Genomic DNA, 17031 nt, shown 5'->3' on the forward strand with positions numbered 1-17031 from the left:
AGTAGAAGTAGAACAGAAGCCCGCATGTATGTAGGGCACTCAGAGAGCAAGGTACTTATGTTTCTAATGACTGGTCTGGGGCATATGCTTGCTGGAAGCAGGAAGGAGAGCTGAAACCTAACCATGCTTATTAAACAGATTATTATGCACTGACAGGAGCTCTTGCATGATTTAAAGGAGAAGGAAAGGCTAAAACTAAGTAAGCCTTATCAGAAAGGTCTATATAAATACACCAGTGAACCCTCAAAGTAATGCTGAGTCCTCTGTCAAAAGAAACACCACATTTCTTTCCTTCTATTGTGTATACATGGGCTTCTGTATCAGACTTCCTGCCTTCAGCTTAAACCTCCTTGCCCTGGGTGTAAGCATGCTCAGTTTGCTCCTCTCCCCCCTCCTCCCTTCTCTGCTGTAATCTGAGCCCAGAGCTATAAGGGAGCAGCGAGAAACTCAGGCAGGAAGTGATGTCACACAAGCTAATACAGCAGCTGCTATCCTAAACAAACAGAGAGAACTTCTAGAGTGGTTTACGCGGGTATGGTAAAGCATTCTGCAGAATAAATATAGTGTTACATCTTGTACTATTGCAGCTAATCTATTGGCAATAAACTGCTTCGATAGCTTTCCTTCTCCTTTAAACTGAAAAACATAGGGAAAACATGAACCACCAGCAGACCATGCAAACCATAACTGGCAGTGGGAGCTAGCTGCAGATGCTGGGGTCAATATGCCGGTTTCTTGAATCTCAGGTTCATTATAGGAAGAGGGGAGTATAAGTGTGCGTTTAAAATATATCAAGGAAAGGGTAGAAAGGTCCCAGTGTGAAATGGACTTAGAAGCTCTTTTCCACATCTTTAAACTGTAAATGTGTAGCTGGAGGAGCTGCTCTAAAGGATAAATTGTGTCTCCTTGGCTACGTTCAGCTGACAATACTATGAAGCTTAAAAAACAAACTCAGGAGGAGGAATCAATGCCCTAAGTTCCTTGTTAGGGTGAAGCTGTTTGTGCAATTCCATTACTCTTGGCTCTTTGGAGGCCCGAGGTTTCGTAACACTTTTGTACAATGAGTCACATTCCACCCAACCACCTCCAGCGTCCCAGGTGACTTGTAATAGCAAATAGCAGGCAATGGTGGTTGCTGTCACACTAGAGGTCCACGTACCACAGCAATGAGAACACAGTTAGTGGCACCTGCAAGCAATGTCGCCATTCATGGTCTTGTTTGTTTCCATAACTGGAGCAAAGAGCAGCCAATGCAGCGGAGAAATCTTCCCAAGCTTTGTTTGCTTCTTGCTGCTGCCGCAATTTTCCGTGTGAGGTTGCCAAAGGGCCTTCATCTTCAACTCCTGTTGGAATTCTGCAGCTCCTCTCGTAGCCATGTTGGCAGAGGGTGACCCAATCGGTTCAACAGCTTGGAAAGTTCAATGTTGTTTTCACAAAAGAGGTCTGTGACGCTACTATTAGACTGGGAAAGAAAAAACATATCTTCCTTTAGCCAAAAGTAATACAAGTCACACTGCGTAGAAACAGTTTGAGTCAAGTGGCATATTAGAGATTTACAGCATTTTTACAGTCCCACGGGCAGGGGACAAAATGTCTGATACTGCCCCATCTTTAAAATCCAGTGGCAATCACCAGGACTCATTACAAAAGCAAAATGAGTGTCTGATTTTATATGAATCATGGGAAGGGAAGTTGTGCTGCTAGAATTCCATTCTTCAGAGAATCCCTTCTAAAGCTCAGTGATACAAATTAGGAAAAACTGCTCACAATGATTTCCTTGCGGGTTCTATTTCCTGGCGCTTCATATGCTCAGCAGAAACCCCTGCCTTGCTTTTGCTGTGCAAAATAAAAAATGTTTATAATATAGTTAATTAGCAAAAAATGTAATGTATAAAGGCTGGAGTGACTGGGTGTCTAACATAATACCCAGAACACTACTTCCTGCTTTTCAGCTCTCTTGGTTTCCACTGATTGGTTACCAGGCAGTAACCAATCAGTGACTTGAGGGAGGGCCACATGGGTCATTTCTGTTGCTTTTGAATCTGAGCTGAATGCTGCAGAACAATTGCAAACTCACTGAACAGTTATGTCCCATGTGGCCCCCCTTCAAGTAACTGACTGACTCAGAGTTAGAGAGCTGCAAAGCAGGAAGTAGTGTTCTGGCTATTATGTTAGACATCCAGTCACTGCAGTCTTTATACATTACATTTCTGGCTAACTAACTATATTAGAAACATTTTTTATTTTGCACATACTATCTATTTACCTAGTTTTTATTTTTATACTGAACTGTTCCTTTAAAGGGGTTTTTCACCTTCCAAACACTTTTTTTCCTGTTCAGTTGTTTTCAGATTGTTCCACAGAAATAAAGACTTTTTTCAATTACTTTCCAGCAGTGCCGGGCCTACTCGGTCGGGCGCTCTAGGCAACCCGGCCAAATCCTTTGCCCCCGCCGCTCGCGCATGCGCAGAAGTGTGCGAGCGGCAAGGAAGCGCGAGTGCGCATGCGCAGAATCCGTGCGAGTGTGCATGCGCAGAATCCGCGCGAGTGCGCATGCGCAGAAGACCATACACGACGTAGAACTTCAGCCACAGTCTGAACATAGCGGTCAGAGCTAGGGGAAGGCGTCAGAAGAGGTACGTGCCTGGCGCCCCTGTGCCTTTGCGCCCTAGGCAAGTGCCTCTTCTGCCTACCCCTAGTTCCGGCCCTGCTTTCCAGTATTTATGTTTTTCCAAAATCTAAGTTTAAAGTTGAATGTTAGTGTCTCTTGTGTTTGAGTCTGGCAGCTCAGTAATTCAGGCGCAGACTCTAAACTGTTGCAATTTTGCAACATTTAGTTGATACATTTCTCAGCAGCATCTCTGGCGTATTAGCAACTATTGTATCAATTCTAACAGTTGCCTGTAATGGAACCCAGAGATTCTGCTCAGCAGGGACAAAGATAAGAAATGTATCAACTAAATGTATCCATTTATAACAGAGCTGCTTCAGAAGTTGAAAATGGCACTTTACACTTCAATAGTAGAAAAACGGTGACACATAGAAAATAGAAAGTCATTGGAAAAAGTCATTATTTCTGGTGATCTGTCTGAAACCAAAGTTTTTTGAAGGTGAACCACCCCTTTAAGGTATTAAATGAAGATGGACATTTTAGGAGTGATACTTTGATTCCTTCCCTGCATTCCTTCTATTTCACTTGTATTTTCTCCTTGTACAAGTGGAGGATTTATTCAACAGGGTCTGATGCAAGAGAGGGAAATGGAATGATAAGTCATTTAATTATTAAACCCAACAGGCTTGTTTTGCCTCCAATAAGGATTAATTATATCTTAGTTTTGATCATATACAAGGTACTGTTTTATTATTAGAGAAAAATAAAAATTGGAGACAGCCTTCCCATAATTCTTAGAATTCTGGATAACGGATCCCGTACCTTTACAACATTTTATGAGGATTATACATTGGCTATGAGGTGTGTGCGAGTGGGAATCTCTAAGAACCATTCTGAAAGATCAGTGTCTGGAGAAACTGTATGTAGCTTATCTAATTCTGATGTTCCCTCTCTACCCATTAATGCTATAGGGAGGACACAATTTAACTGTGCAGGTTCCTTTCTTCCATAAGCCCTGAAACTACTACTAAGTACTGTCCGACAAGGCCGGACTGGGAGTAAAAAGAAGCAATTTTGTGTGAATGCAATGCAGACATGGGCTGTACTATTTAAATACAGTAAATATACCATAGGCCTGTGAAAGCAGAATTTACTGGAAAGCAACCTGCAGCTGTGTCTGTTCAGAAGTCATGATCTGATTCTCTGTGCCAGACTCCAGCCCCATCACAACACAATGCCGAGCGAGAGGAGTGAGACTATTGGTGGGACAGTGGTGTAATCACTTGCTGTCACAGACTCTGAGGCTCGCGCACTGCTGCTATGTATGTGAATGGGGCCCGGGCCACATCTATTAGTTTAGGTGCATTCACGTCGCGAATGTGTCTGTTGAGGCAGTTGGGACTCAGAGATTAATTAAATTTTACCTGTAGTGAGCGGCCCATTTTAACTCTGAGCTGAACGGCCCACCGGCATTTGCCCAAGCGTACAGATTACCAGTCCGGGCCTATTCCTATAGCACCTAATTTTACAAATGAGGCAGATCTTTGCTGCCCCTGGTAACCTCACCTTTCCTTTAAAATCCAATAATCTATGAAACAGCGCTCCACAAGGAAGCCCAGGAAAAGACAAAAAAAGAGAAATGATAGAAATATAGTGTAGTATATTTTGTATATGTTAACCACCTCTTTGTGTCGGCACTCTATTAGTTAACTTTTTATGGGACATTCACAAAGCTGTTAGGGGGAAGTGGGTACTCACAAACGTTTAAATTATTTGTGCGCCTATCTGGAGATTCTTTCAGTGCTTTTAGTCCGATTTGCAGTCCGGATTCACTAGGAAAATGTGCTTCATATAGTGTAAAAAAGTTTCTTTAATAAATAGTGCATAAGTTAAAATTACACTCACATAAAACCATGCAGGTTTGGGCATATAGCAGTCTTTTCCAGGTTCTCGTTGCTTTTACCCAATATGCTGTGTTGGAAGTTCAGTTTGTATAAGCCGGCATACTCCAGTCCCCTCCTTTAGCATGTTCCTTTTTCGGGCACACCCTGGCTGATGTCTGTAAGCCCCGCCTGATGCGTTTCATCACTCTGGACTTCCTCAAAGGCTTCCAGCACAGCATATCGGCACAGCATATTTGATGAATGCTTTCAAACTCATAATTGCTTTTACAAACAGTGTTACATTGACATAAATTTATGACTCCGGCTCACAGGGGAATTCACTATATTAAGGGGAGCAGTGGTGTAACTACTGGGAGTGGGAGTGGGTGGAGTCAGTTTGCACCTTGGCCTGCTGGATCCACAATATGCATATTGCAGGTGGCAAGAGGGAGGAATTTTTCAGCTGCCCATGCAGTGGCCATAAGTTTGGAGGGTGCAGGGGCACCCATTTACTCCCTCAGCTACCTATGCCAATGAAGAGGAGGACCTCTCATCATTTGTTGGCCCCTCCAGAAGGGCACTAAGCAACATAGGTCAATCAAGTTGACACCATTCAGTAAAGGTATTTGTGTCCAGGGTCGGACTGGGGGGGTCGTGGCCCACCGGGACTGCTGTCCCAGGGCCCCCCCGATCCCCTACTGTGTCACGCCGAGCCACTCGGCGCGCATGCGCAGCCGGCGCCGCTCGGTGCGGCACTGAAAAAAAAACAATTTCTTGGTCAATCCCAATATTGGAAGAATGGGACTGGCCCATGAGGGTCGGGGCCCACCGGGTTTTTTCCCGGTGTCCCGCCGGGCCAGTCCGACACTGTTTGTGTCCTCCTAAAGGATCAGATGCCATATCAACTCAAAGCACCAGAAATGATGATGAACTCCCGTCTCCACAACTTTTCAGTGGAATTGTGTGTGTTGTGACACATCTTATGCGATTGCGTCAGGTGCAGATGCCTCTCATGAACACAATTATAGTGGAATTATGGGAATAAAACACTGCATTGTGGGTATGGGTTTGGGTACATGGCAACTTGTGTCCAAAATTGCACTTTGCATATTTCACTTGGGCTTGGATTAGGGTATATGTCTCATAGCTTATTGATAGTATCACTGTGACTGCAGCAAAGAATGCAAAATAAAGATTCTATGGGAGGAATCAAGCTAAAGTTTTTTGGAGGGAGTAGAGAATAGCCATTTGGGGGCCACAACCCCAGAGTGATATTACTGCCCTAACCCAGAAGGGATGCCATAGACTAGTGATCCCCAACCAGTGGCTCGTGAGCAACATGTTACTCTCCAACCCCTTGGATGTTGCTCCCAGTGGCCTCAAAACATGTGCTTGTTTTTTGAATAACTGGCTAGAAGGCAAGTTTTAGTAACATAAAAACCTTGTGTATTGCCAAACAGAGCCTCCTGTCTGCTGCAAGTTCTCATAAGGGCTACCAATAGCCAATCACAGCCCATATTTGGCACCCTCAGGAACTTTTCTGTGTTGCTCCCCAACTTAGTTTTAGATTTGAATGTGGCTCATGGGTAAAAAAAAGGTTGGGGACCCCTGCCATAGACCATGACTTAATATTGGGGCGATCGTGGGTGGGGCTGTGTGGGCCTCTGAGTATTTAAAATACCAGGACCCACCTTTTAAACATCTATTTAATTCTACAGAGTACTCTCAGTGCCAGGAGGAATAAACAACATACAGTAAACTTTTAGTTTGATTCCTCTTTTAGAATATTTAGTTTGTCTGGAGCAGTCCCAGTGATACTATGAGCTATGAGATATAAATGCTATAGATTTTTGGGTCAGTCATTCATGTATTTGGTATCATACATTGAATTTAAGGGGGACCAAAGAAATTTCATTAGCTTCCTGTGTCAGAAATCTGGATCATGGTGAAAAGAGCATGTTGTTGGTCTGCTGGATTCAGAAGTCTTGGGTGGGCGCCTCTTTACTTCAACATTCCAGTTATTTTCACAGACCCGGGTGCTTTTCACCAGAGCACAGCGATGTGATGTGTTCATTGGTCCCAGATATCTCTTGTGCTACCCTAGCTCAGTAGAATACTTCTTGGGAGCTCACTGTACTGTAGCTTCACCCAGTTTAAACCAGTGCAAGGGACACCAGGCTCCAATAAAAAAATGGTGTCATGGCACCATCTCCCAGGAGTAGTATCCTGTTTCCAATACTCATGGATATCAGCTGGTATGGACACTATGATCAATAAGATTTGTGCAGTATGGTGGCCTGACCAGCTTCATTCTACTGTATTCAATAGTGTGGGAAAGCAATGTCCAGCAGGGGGTGAGGAGACTAATATCAAAGTGTCTTTAAAAGGCCTCGGCCAAACAGAACCAAGAAGCTGATACAGCTGTACCTTGCGCATAAATAAGCTTAACCCATAAATGCAGCAAAACCTGGAATAATATGGATTAGTATTTGGCCCGAGGGCTGCTGAATAGCTTCACACGTCCAATAGCAGTATCATTGGTAAGTTTACATCCCTCATTTAGCAGAAGGATCCTTCCTGGATACCCTGGTGGGGTGGGATCCTCCTCTATCTATTGTTATAGAGAGAGGCAGATGTGCTGTGCACCCATGGGGAGCAGGGTACTAGGGTAAAATATAAATGAAAAGCAAAGGGGTATCAATTCATGTAAATTACAATTATGCACACCTCTCTTTGGCCCAGGGCTTATAGAGCTTTTCCTCTAGGCAAATACCTTTCTATACATAGAGACCCTAAATAAAAATAATAGCATGTTAATAAGCTGGTCCATCCAGGACAGAAGCCTTCTAATGACAGTGACATGTTTATGGGTCAGTTCTTTCTTTCAGTTATGGGTCAGTTCTTTCTAAACCCAAAGTGTACAAAAAACAACAATATGTTTATGGGTCAATCCCACTTAGGTCCAAAACGTCCTACTGGTATCTTTATGGGATAGTCCCTACTAGACCCATAATGTACTAAGAATAATGATACGTTAATACGTCTGTAATACCGAAACCCAGTTTTACAATGTACTAATCCCAGTTATATGTTTATATACACAATATTTAGTGTTTATATGATGTTTAATTATGAAAAATTGTCCTTCAAGGCTTTGGACACTGACCAAAACTCTGGCCTCTGTAAAAATCTACAGGATCGGGCACCTCTTTTCACCTGTTTCTCCCACCCCTGCCACTTAATTCCTTCTCTTTTCAGTTACTGCTTTCCCTTGCACTACAGGTGTCCATCATCTCAAAAGTTCCCTGACAGGACTATGGTACTATAAAAAGGCAAAGACACAAATTAAATATGTATTAAAAGCTTTATTTATATAATAGATGCTGTTTTTTTAATTGTAGATTTATTCATATTCATTGAGGTTGGAAAGGACATCCATTGATTTCATGTTATAGTTTAAAAGGAACCTGCCTATTTAATAGTTGATCCAGAGGAAGGCGAAAAACCCCATCTGAAGCCAGAGTCAATTTGCCTCAGAGGGGGAAAAAATTCCTTCCTGACTCCCAAATGGGCAGTCGGACAAGTCCCTGGATCAACTTCAACTAAAAGCTCATGTCAGAATCCCTGTGTTTTTTCCCTTGCTAAATTGGCATGCAACCCTCTCTAAATTATTGTATGTGTAGCATTTTAAGGGCAGAGACACACGTGGAGGTTCTGGGAGATTTAGTTACCCGGCGACAAATCGGCTCTTCTTCGGGCGACTAATCTCCCCAAACTGCCTTCCCGCTGGCTAGAATCTAAATCACCGGTGGGATGGCACTCAGAGTGCTTCATTTTCCAAAATCGCCCGAATTAGCCTCACAAGGAAACTTCCAGCGACTTCGGAAAATTAAGCACTCCGCTGCCATCCCTTCGGCGATTTCGATTCTAGCTGGTGGGAAGGCAGTTCAGGAAGATTAGTCGTCTGAAGAAGAAGCGATTTGTTGCCGGGCGACTAATCTCCCCGAATCTTAACGTGTGTCTCTGCCCTAAGGGATTGTGGAGGGGGATCTGAAGAGGATCTTCTGCTATGGTGATGTGATGATGCTGCTTGAAAACAAAATGTCAGTTTGAAGGAATTGTTGGAGTAGAAGACAATATAGTGAAGCCACACCACTTGAGGTACAGATGGGGGCTATGAATTAAAATATGAACTAGAGAGGGTGCAGTATGTGGAGGGGTGTGTGTGTATGATGATATGAAAAATAGAAAAAAATAAGAGTGCATACAGGGATTTGAAAATGTGAGTTGGAGTTAAATAAATGAAGTAAAAAAGCACCACTGGTGAAGCAATGGGAAGTGTAAGAAACTACTATTTTAAGGGGCCTTCGTTTTAGTGGTTGGCTCTGTGAGGTGGTTTGAAGACAACGTAAAGTTACGATGAAATATTGTTGAAGTGGAAAATAAGAAGAAGAAAGATGGCTGGTGGTGCAGATGGATTGGTTTGTATAGAGAAAGACCATTTGCTGAGGATGCACCGCTGTAGATATTATATACAGGACTGTAAGACATATGATTTCAGTAGGAGGAAGTGGAGGGGTATGTGAGTGTGTTTTAACTATGGCAGGTTTAATATGTAATTCTAATGGAGATGCAAATGCTGGAAGTATATTAGCATGGTGGTAGAGTTGCAGCAGAATAAGAAAGAGAGTCTGGTTGTGGATCCAAAGATGCATGATAAGAAGAATGGTTGTTACAAAATAAGGCACAACTGCTGGAGCTGTGGACCATAAAGGCAAAATCTAACTGGTGGAGCTGTGACAAATGTGGACACCACTGTTGGAGCTGTGATAGTGTAAATACAGATGGTAGTGGAAAGCAAGGAAGAAAGACATTTCCGGAAGTCAAGCTGAGGTTTAGGCAGAGTTCAAGCATAATCAGGGACAGGCCGAAAGACGGAGGTAGGCTGCGTTCATTCATGTTCGGGGACAGGCAAAGGTCAAGAGGCAGGCAGAGTTGAAGCATAATCAGGGACAGGCCAAAAAACAGAGGCAGGCTGAGTTAATTCAAGGTCGGGGACAGGCAGCGGTCAAGAGGCAGGTGGATTTGAAGCAATAGAAAATCCAGGAATCAGGCTGAGTCATAATCCAGAAGTCAGAAGCAGCAAACACAAGATCACACAAGAGCGAGGAAATATAACCAAGCTCAATATACTTTCTTCAAGGAAAGGCTTAAACATGCACACACGATGTAGAGTCAGATATGGTGCATGGAAGTGCACATAGATGGCAGCAAGTGCCAAGGATGCGCGAAAGAATGTGCACCCCCACATCTGCGCACAGGCAGACATGATGCTGGAGGACACAGTGGAGTCTTACAGAAAGTATGAATGCTGGTGGAGTCGCATGATCTAAAGACACCTCTGGTGGAAATGTGATAGTCTTCAGTAATATGAAGAGAACACACCAGAATAATGCTGATGCTGCATAATAATGAGCATAATGATGAGCTGCAGATGTTGAAGGTGCAGCAGATGGTAGAATGTGCTGGTAGACGTGCAGAAGAATAAGGAGAAGAGGCTGTTATTGGAACTATTGTAGATGGAAACTTTGGCATCACAAGTGGAGCTGTGGTTCTTGAAAAAGTGCCTTGTGTGGCAAGTGGACCTGTAAAAAGATTGACAGTCTGGTGGTAAAGGTGCACTAGAAGGGAGAGAAAAGGCTGATGGAGCCATTAGATGGAAAGTAAGGTACCACTGGTGGTGATGTGGTCCTTTAAGTGAGACTATTGGTGGAGTTGCAGGATCTCAAGACACCACTGGTGAAAATATGGTGGTCTGAAAAGGATGCAGTAAGTATGGAGCTCTGGATGAAGGTGAAGACACTGTCAGTGGATGTTCAAGACACGGGTGGTTCAGATGGTTCTGGTGGAGCTGTCATTGGCACTGGTGCTGTTTGAGAAACAAAATAAACATCAATAAGTAATACTGTATATCATTATGAATATTCATTAAGTAGTATGTCATTAAAGGAGAAGGAAAGCCTTATTCACTGTGGGGTGCTAACATGAGGTGTTTTTTTTGGGCTCCTCTACTATATAAAATTTATTGGCACAATTCGCTCATGTGCAGCAAAGTAAAATCAGAAAATATTAATGTACAGCACATGTGCAAGTATAAGGAGCATATTTATTATGCTGTGTAAAAAACAGCTGGATAATAGACCATAATACATCACACATTGGCAGGCTTCGCCGTGTAAAAAAATGGTGTACATTTTTTACGTGTTTTTTGCTTTCAATCTGGCATTCACATGGCGTAAAAATATACAGCTTGATAAATTTTACTAATAATTTTGCCCCCAAGTCTACAAGGATGACTAGGAAAGGAAAGATGGCAAATCAGTTATTTTTCCAGGTTCATTTATCCACCACTGCCTGGTGTGTGTATGCACCCAATTATCACTTAGCTCACGGAGAGGATTTTGATCGGAAAATGCATACGACTTTTTTTAGCAGAAATCCACCTCTTGTGCACAGTGACAAGTGGATTTAGTTACTGTCAATGCATACACACACTGGGTAGAAGGGGACCAAATTGGGATTTGTCCGCCGGCAGAGAAAATATTGTCCTAAAGCTCTCTAGGACCAATATGTAGGAATATTTAATGAAGATGGTACCTTTCCCTGTGGATTTTTCTCCTTGGATGTTATTCAGGAGAATCATCTTGAGCATTGATGTTATTCGCCACAAGATCAGTAAGAGGGAAAGCCCTCCAGTGCCATTTGCTCAGCCACGCTTTGTTCTGGCAATGTCTGGTGAGTGCAGAAGGAACAAGCACTCTGCAGCTTCTTCATGGTCCAGACAGCTACTCCCTTCAATCCTGTGTAAATGAATAAAAGCACAGTAAGGAAATAGCTAAAATGAATATCCTTTTTTGTTTCATTTATTGGATATAATCAAAACGGATGCAAGTGCTGTTAAACCTGCACAGATGTAAGCTAGTGAGTGTGTATTGCTGCACAGAATTGCTACAGGATAAAATGTGCATGACTCAAAAATAAAAATGAAAATTGTCTTAGAATTCCATTGTCAGTGTTATCCTAAAATGTAATGAGGTTAAAGGAAAAGGAAAGGGCCATTTACTTGGGGGTGCCAAAATATAGGCACCCCAAGTGATTGTATATACTTTCCTGAAACCCTGGGCCGGTGCAGTTCTGATAGGAGCACTGGCCTGGGGTTTAAGGTAAGTATGTACAATCACTTGGGGGTGGCTAACTTTTGGCACCCTGAAGTAAATAAAGCCTTTCCTTCTCCTTTAAGTCCCCCTTATAATGTTCATTATTCCTAGTGCCAATATAATACGACCACCTTTTTCAGCTTCTACATTTAGTGCTTTGATTTAAGTTATGCAAAAGGGGGGGGATTTAAACTCAACAATTTGGTTTCACTCACTTTTCTTGGTCAGATGGTTCTGCGGCACCTGAAGGTGTTTCTTTATTTCAGCCCTAATCGTCTTCTTTGGGGGCAGTTCAGTTAAGAACGGGTGCTGCAGAAGTTCTTCAGCACTCCACCTCTTTGATGGTTCCTTTTCTAGACAACACTTCAAAAAGGACACAAAATTCTGTGACCTGTAAAAAAAAAATGAAATGAGAACAGCTTTTAGCTTTATCTAATGAAACATCAAAATGCAGTGACTTTGGCTTTTAGCTAGAAATGCAGGGTATTGCCTTGTTTGATGTACCCACTTTAATCCAGTTCAACTGTGGCGACATGGACAGTTAGTACCCAAGGTGTGTGGTGATGGCAGACTCAGGTATGTGGAGGGTTTAGTGGAGAGCAGTATATAGGTGAGAAAAAGACCATTATTCCCAGAGAGGTTTTACACAGTAACTCCACACAAGCACATCATGAGCTGGGAAGGACTCACCAGGTCTTTGATTGAAGCTCCGGTGCATCGTTGTTCAGTATGAGGTCTGACACTGGATACTGATTGGCATATGCTAAAAGTAAATATATATATATATATATTAGACCAAATACTGTATAAGATATTTAATTATTTTATTCATTGGAGCAGCAGATGACCCCCAACAATTATGAGTCACTTACGTGTTTCTCCCTCGGCCATTTCGATGGCGGTAATCCCCATCGACCAGATGTCACACTGGAAAAAAAGACACCAAAAAGCATTAGAAGGAGAGATTGGGTTAGTGTATTTGTATATTACTTGTTGCCCAGTTGGTTTTCCACCAGTGCCTACGTACAATGAATGGAAAACACAGAAGAATTGGCCCCTATGGCTTCAAGTTTAGCTCTTCTGTAACATTAATTGATGTTAACTGAATGCAGCACTTGTTTGTGCAGACAGGAGGGGAGAGGTTAGAGAAAAATGTACAGTAACAATGAAAGGTAAGTGCACCAAGTATCATGAGTACAACATACTTTGGTGTCATACGCCACTGGTTTGCCTCTCCTCCTTATGGCCTCGGGTGCCATCCAGTGCGCAGTGCCTTCACTCTCATAGCACTTTCCAGTCTGTGGGTCCAGGTCCCAGCAGAGTCCAAAATCGACTGAAATGATAAATGAATATAAAATTTATTTTTAAATGCTATAACTTAAAGACTATTATGAAACCCTCTGACTCTATATTCACAGAAGCTTTCTGTCATTTTATAACTGTTTTACTCACTCAGCTTCACCTTCCCTTTCTCTGTAAGCATTATGTTCGGGCTCTTGATGTCTCGGTGCACGGCCCTGTTCTTGTGGATGTGCTTGAGTGCCTGGGGGGAATGAGATTCATGTTATAAGACTATAACAGACATAGGTCTAAGCATTAACAATAATAATAATGATCTACAAAAATTATATATATGTGTATATATATATGTGTGTATATATATATATATATATATATATATATATATATATATATTTGTGTGTGTGTAAAGCAAATCTGGCCTTACCTTTAACACTTCTTTGCATACATATCCAATCCAGGTCTCTCTCAGGGATTGGCCTTTGGTGGTATTAATCATGTCATATATGGAGCCGCCCCCACAGTATTCAAGGACAACCTGCAGTAGAAAAATAGAAATAAATTATTTAAGGCCTTCTATTACCTTTAATGGAGATCCCTTTGGCACAAGAGGGATAAACGTGATACAGCAAATAATTTCTTACCTCAAGCAGCTCCGATGAGCACTCATTAAGTGGAGCACTATAATAGGCTCCATGGAAAGCGGCGACGTTCTTGTGGCCGCTGAACTTCCGGAGAAAATTAACTTCCCGGGAAACAGACTCTTCATCCTGGAGTGGGATAAGGGGAAACTCTTTAGCTCACATAGTCGACCACACAAATAGGAATGATGTGGAGAATGGAACTATAAAAATACATTACCCTGCTGATGTTGGCTATCTTCACAGCCACCACTCCTTTGCGATGGTGGCGACCCTGTAACACAGATAGAAAAGGTTTAACTGACATTCAATATTAGCTGCAAATATCAAAATTCATTTTGGGAACAAACGGAGTTTACTGTCTATTCTATTCGGGGACCACAACATGCCACTAGTACTTTGAAGTTGCTTCCAGTTCCCTCTGCCATTTAGTGATTGGTTTTTCCCTTACCTTATACACGTCTCCAGTTCCACCCACTCCGAGAAGCACGTCCTTGGTCAGCCGACCATCAGGAGGCTGGAAAATAGAATAGAATAAAAGAGGAATTTTATTGATAACATAATATGCCACAGGGTCACAAAAAAATGTTATCACTTACCTGGGGGGACAGACAGAGGAAGAGGGGAGGATTGGCAATAAGGTACTTGAAATAGAGAGGCAACTGCCAAGTGGGAGAATTTTACAACTGGGCGGGGGCATCGCCAAACCTACTGCCAGATTCCATGCTCAGGCAGCCCCTACAGTTACTGAGTCATGTATTTTACCCTCTTTTCTACTCACCTTATAAGTCTCGGAGAGGGACCCGCATTCCGCTTGTTGCTGAGGGAAAAAAAGAGATCATTAGTGTAAAGGGACATTATATAGTACTAAATGGTACTTCCCAGTGTGACAGATACCCTTTCCCCAAAGTAATTACTCAGTAAACTATACAGGACAGTGATGCAATTAGATGTTACTGAGCCTCATAGCACAATCATTTTAGGGCACACTCAGGCATTTTCATGAACCCATTTATTGATTAATACCCCACCATGCCCCCTAAACCTCTGCCCCCCTGAAACCACTGTCCCCCTAAACCTCTGGGCCATCAGTCACAGGGTCTCCTTCCTCTATAGTTAAACCCCTGGATAAGAACCAAACTATTATTCATTTCTAGTGACATGTAATTCCCTTATAATACAGCTGGGTACAGATTTCAAGTTTACAGTCTGATTCTGTAATAAGCTGCCCCCAATATGGACCCTTTATAGAGCTGCATATGGCCTGCTCTGTGTTACTGAATGGCTTAACATTGTATACTTTACTTAACATTGTATACTTAAACCCTTAATTAAAATAAAATGGTATCGGCTGCCTTACCTTCCGCTGGGGGGCCCAGAATGGCATTACGCCCCCGGTATTTGTGCTCTTAAAAGAGCAGTTGAGAATAAAAAAGCGATACCAGCAGACGTCAATGAAAGATGTTATTTATAACAGACGTCAAAAAAAGGTGGAAAAATTCACTGAATATCGCTTTGAAAAACTCGATTAGAAAAGTCGAAGTTTAAATGTCGAGTTGAAAAGTCGATTAGAAAATCACTCCGAAATCGCTCCGAAATCGATTCGTCGCTCAGAATTTCACTTTACGGTAGAGGAAAAGAAAGAAGAGATTGTGAGCTCACGTGTACCGGCACTCTCTGCTGTACATATCAGCATACACTGCCTTATATCAGTATTCACACCTTGACAGCAATAACATTGCAGCAATAACAGCTTTGAAGGGACAGCTTTGAAGGGAAAGTTGAATCAAATTGTACTTGGCCCCATCCTTTTATCTATTATAACATGGTGCCCAGTCCCTGCTGATGAAAAGAAACCTCACAGTTTTATTTTATCATCTCTAGAATTTAGATTTCAGCAACAACTAATGTTGAAGCTCTGATGAGGCTGCTGAGAGTTGTGTAATGTAGAGAGTGATCACATGAGACAATTTGATTTTAAATTTTGTATTATTTGTGATTTTTTTAGTTATTTAGCTCTTTATTCAGCAGCTCTATAGAATGCAATTTCAGCAATCCAATTGCTAGGGTCCAAATTACTCTAGCAACCATGCAATGACCTGAATGAGAGACTGAAATATGATTAGGAAAGACACAATAGAAAGATGAGTACTAAAAGTAGCAATAACTATAAATTTGTAGCATTTGTTTTTAGATGGAGCAGTGACCCTCTAATTATACGTTTTCTTAAAGGGGTTGTTCAATACCGTTTAGTATGATGTAGAGAGCGATATTTTTAGACAATTTGCAACTGATTTTGATTTCTTTATTATTTGTGTTCATTTAGCTTTTTATTCAGCAGCTCTTCGGTTTGCAATTTCATCTGGTTGCTAGGGTCCAAATTACCCTAGCAACAATGCATTGATTTAAATGAGAATATGGAATATTAATAGGGGAGGGTCTGAATAGAAAGAGGAGTAATAAAAAGTAGCAATAACTTACTAAATGTGTAGCCTTACAGAGCATTTGTTTTTTAGACGGGACCAGTGACCCCCATTTGAAAGCTGGAGAAGAAGGCAAATAATTGAAACACTATACAAAATAAATAGTGATGGGCGAATTTGCGCCGTTTCGCTTCGCCGAAAAATTCCCGAATTTCGCGCGAAATTCGCGAAACGGCGAAAAATTCGCGAAACGGCGCCGGCGTCTCCTTTTTGACGCCGGCGCCCGTTTTTCGGAGCCGGCGCCCGTCTTTGACGCCGGCGTCCATTTTTTCGAAAAAAAAATTTTTGACGCCGGCGAATTTTTTCGGCGAAATTTCGCGGGCGTTTCGCAAATTTATTCACCTGCCGCGAATCGCGCCTGGCGAATAAATTCGCCCATCACTAAAAATAAACAATGAAGACCAATTGAAAAGTTGCTTAGAATTGGCCATTCTCTAACATACTAAAGGTAAACTTAGAGGTGAGCCACCCCTTTAACCTTCAAATCAGAGAAGAGCACTGACATTGCCACCTCACCTGATACTGTTGTACTACAATTCCCAGAATGCCTTTTTAACCTGCTGTCATACCTGCCATGCCTGTCATTATACATAGTACCCAGGTGTAAGATGTGGCTGATGGAGGCAGATGTAGCCAAGTAACTGCTGAAAAATCTGTCATCAAGTACTGAGCGCCTTCTTGTCTTTCTTAATTCAGAAGGCAGCAGCAAAGGTTATCTGGGCATGCTGGGAGCTGTAGTTTTGCGTACGACATATTTTTTTATGGGGAAACTAGATAACTATGGGCAAAGCTCAGGGCAGACCAGAATTTCTAGGAAACAAATGACCCTGCCTATAAAATGGCTAGTGAGGGGACATGCTGATCTACCCCATCTAAAGGGATCAGATCATTTGCCAC

General features: G+C 42.2%; 1 protein-coding gene across 1 annotated transcript; it reads right to left on the reverse strand.

Moving 5' to 3' along the window:
* Positions 1-8469: 8469 nt before the first annotated feature.
* LOC121396281 (traf2 and NCK-interacting protein kinase-like) lies at positions 8470-15608 on the reverse strand. The gene is made up of 8 exons (XM_041571112.1): positions 13438-15608; positions 13164-13254; positions 12917-13044; positions 12584-12638; positions 12402-12474; positions 11927-12102; positions 11152-11354; positions 8470-10423 (listed from the first exon to the last, which is right to left on the reverse strand). The coding sequence occupies exons 1-7, from the start codon at positions 13507-13509 to the stop codon at positions 11227-11229; spliced, it is 723 nt and encodes a 240-aa protein (XP_041427046.1). The 5' UTR covers positions 13510-15608; the 3' UTR covers positions 8470-10423; positions 11152-11226.
* Positions 15609-17031: the final 1423 nt, after the last annotated feature.

Source organism: Xenopus laevis, chromosome 7S (genome assembly GCF_017654675.1).
Source record: "Xenopus laevis strain J_2021 chromosome 7S, Xenopus_laevis_v10.1, whole genome shotgun sequence".
NCBI lineage: Eukaryota > Metazoa > Chordata > Amphibia > Anura > Pipidae > Xenopus > Xenopus laevis.

What these genes read in the sequence shown, in the direction of transcription:
- LOC121396281 (XM_041571112.1), bottom strand. Translation starts at nt 13,509, where the DNA reads ATGATTAATACCACCAAAGGCCAATCCCTGAGAGAGACCTGGATTGGA. An exon ending in TATGCAAAGAAGTGTTAAAG is followed by an intron (nt 13,255 to 13,437) that starts GTAAGGCCAGAT and finishes CATTCCCCCCAG; the next exon opens with GCACTCAAGCACATCCACAA. An exon ending in CAGTGGCGTATGACACCAAA is followed by an intron (nt 12,639 to 12,916) that starts GTATGTTGTACT and finishes CTTTTTTTCCAG; the next exon opens with TGTGACATCTGGTCGATGGG.